The sequence below is a fragment of the Laccaria bicolor genome, genomic scaffold, assembly GCF_000143565.1.
Source record: "Laccaria bicolor S238N-H82 LACBIscaffold_190 genomic scaffold, whole genome shotgun sequence".
NCBI classification, from domain to species: domain Eukaryota; kingdom Fungi; phylum Basidiomycota; class Agaricomycetes; order Agaricales; family Hydnangiaceae; genus Laccaria; species Laccaria bicolor.
The window spans coordinates 13,067-14,543 of NW_001890049.1; the positions used below are offsets into that span (position 1 = coordinate 13,067).

Sequence of the window (1,477 nt, forward strand, 5' to 3'; positions counted from 1 at the left end):
CGGCATGGCAGTGAGATCCTAAGTAAGTTAGACAAATTTTATTTGAATTGTTCTGAAAGGTTTTAGAAACGCCGAGAAGCTGCGTGTTTCGGCAAAGGAACTCGCCCCAATACTGGCTGCCATGGATGGAGCTAGCGAAAGCCTTGAATCTGGAAACTCAACCGATAGTGAATAAAAGGTTTCTGCACTTGGTATAGTCTAGCACGGCGAGCAGTTGGGGTGGTGGCAGTGTGTTGATACTTGGCTGAAACATGTTCAATTTTCGGTGGCGGAGTAGTGCAGGATCTGATTACTTGGCAGTTCAGATGAAGTACACCAAAAAAAGATTTATTGAGTAGAGGATGGGTATCTAGCAAATTCAAACAGGGGCAGTCACATTGGAGTAGATTCAGGCAGGGACAAGCACAATAGAAAGACAGCCGGTCCAACTGCAAGGCCGCATCATTGAATCTACGATTTTTGATGAGCAAGATCAGCTGAGCCTGTTGAACAAGTCCCTACCAAGTGCCTGCGCGACTTGTGTGAACTTGGATTTCTTCGTCAGAGTCCGCAAAAACCCAGCCCTCGCAATTGTCTTGATCTGCCCGTGCAGAATCAGAGTCCCACTCACTGTCTGAATTAGGCTGGTCGTAAAAAAAGCCTATTAATGGGAACATCGAAGCGGCCCCCAGAAATGGGGATGGGCTCAAGGGTACGCATGTTGTAGGCATGGGCGTACACATCGAAGGCTGCTTCAAAGGTGGGGAAGCTTTGCAAAATATATTGGATGCGGCCCTTTGGGGCCGGAATGTTTTGAACTCGAATGGCTGCGTCGTGCCTGGTACAACGTGTCAGAGGCATGGTAGTGGGTTGTACGGGGTACGTACCATGCCGAGAAAAGCCCTACTTCTTCCCCCTTGGTAATCACGTAGGTGGTGTGAGGGAACGATGCCCTCCGCGCAATGAACTCGTCTGGGTGGGGGATGTAGTAAATGGGCTTGTCGTTGGCCGTCACTTGTGTGGCCTGGGGCTCTGCCACACTGCCGTGCGTAGTTCTGGCCCTGGGGGATTCTTGGGTGATCAAAGGCTCAGCCACAGGAGCACGTTTGGGGGTTGATGGTTGGGCGGGAGAGGGCGTGGGCAGGCGGACCTTTATGACTGGTGGCTACCACTTTTATGGTTAATCTATGACAACTGTCCAAGAGCCATTGTGTATAATGCCACAGGTTTTATGAAGGGCATCTCACTAGGATTGCCCATCTATTTCATTCCATTTATCACTGGAATCTTTCATAAGTTATAGACAAGGATAATGAGATATCATGGGGATATTTCATTAGGCTCTTTGGCCCTTTCATTATCATTTCTGAGACTTTTCATTAGGATATTTCATTAGGCTGCTTCACTTTTTCATTACCATTTCATAGAATTTTTATTAGGATATTTCATTAGGCTCCTGCGCCTTTTCATTACCATTTCTAAGAATTTTCATTAGGAT

At 47.3% G+C, this 1,477-nt stretch overlaps 1 protein-coding gene across 1 annotated transcript; it reads right to left on the reverse strand.

Annotated features, from left to right (window-relative positions):
- Window positions 1-497: 497 nt before the first annotated feature.
- Window positions 498-1,239, reverse strand: LACBIDRAFT_335921 (uncharacterized protein; the record flags this gene model as incomplete). The annotated part of the gene is made up of 5 exons (XM_001890829.1): window positions 498-580; window positions 611-640; window positions 696-817; window positions 867-1,137; window positions 1,227-1,239. 5 exons carry the CDS (start codon window positions 1,237-1,239, stop codon window positions 498-500), a joined length of 519 nt encoding a protein of 172 aa, XP_001890864.1.
- Window positions 1,240-1,477: the final 238 nt, after the last annotated feature.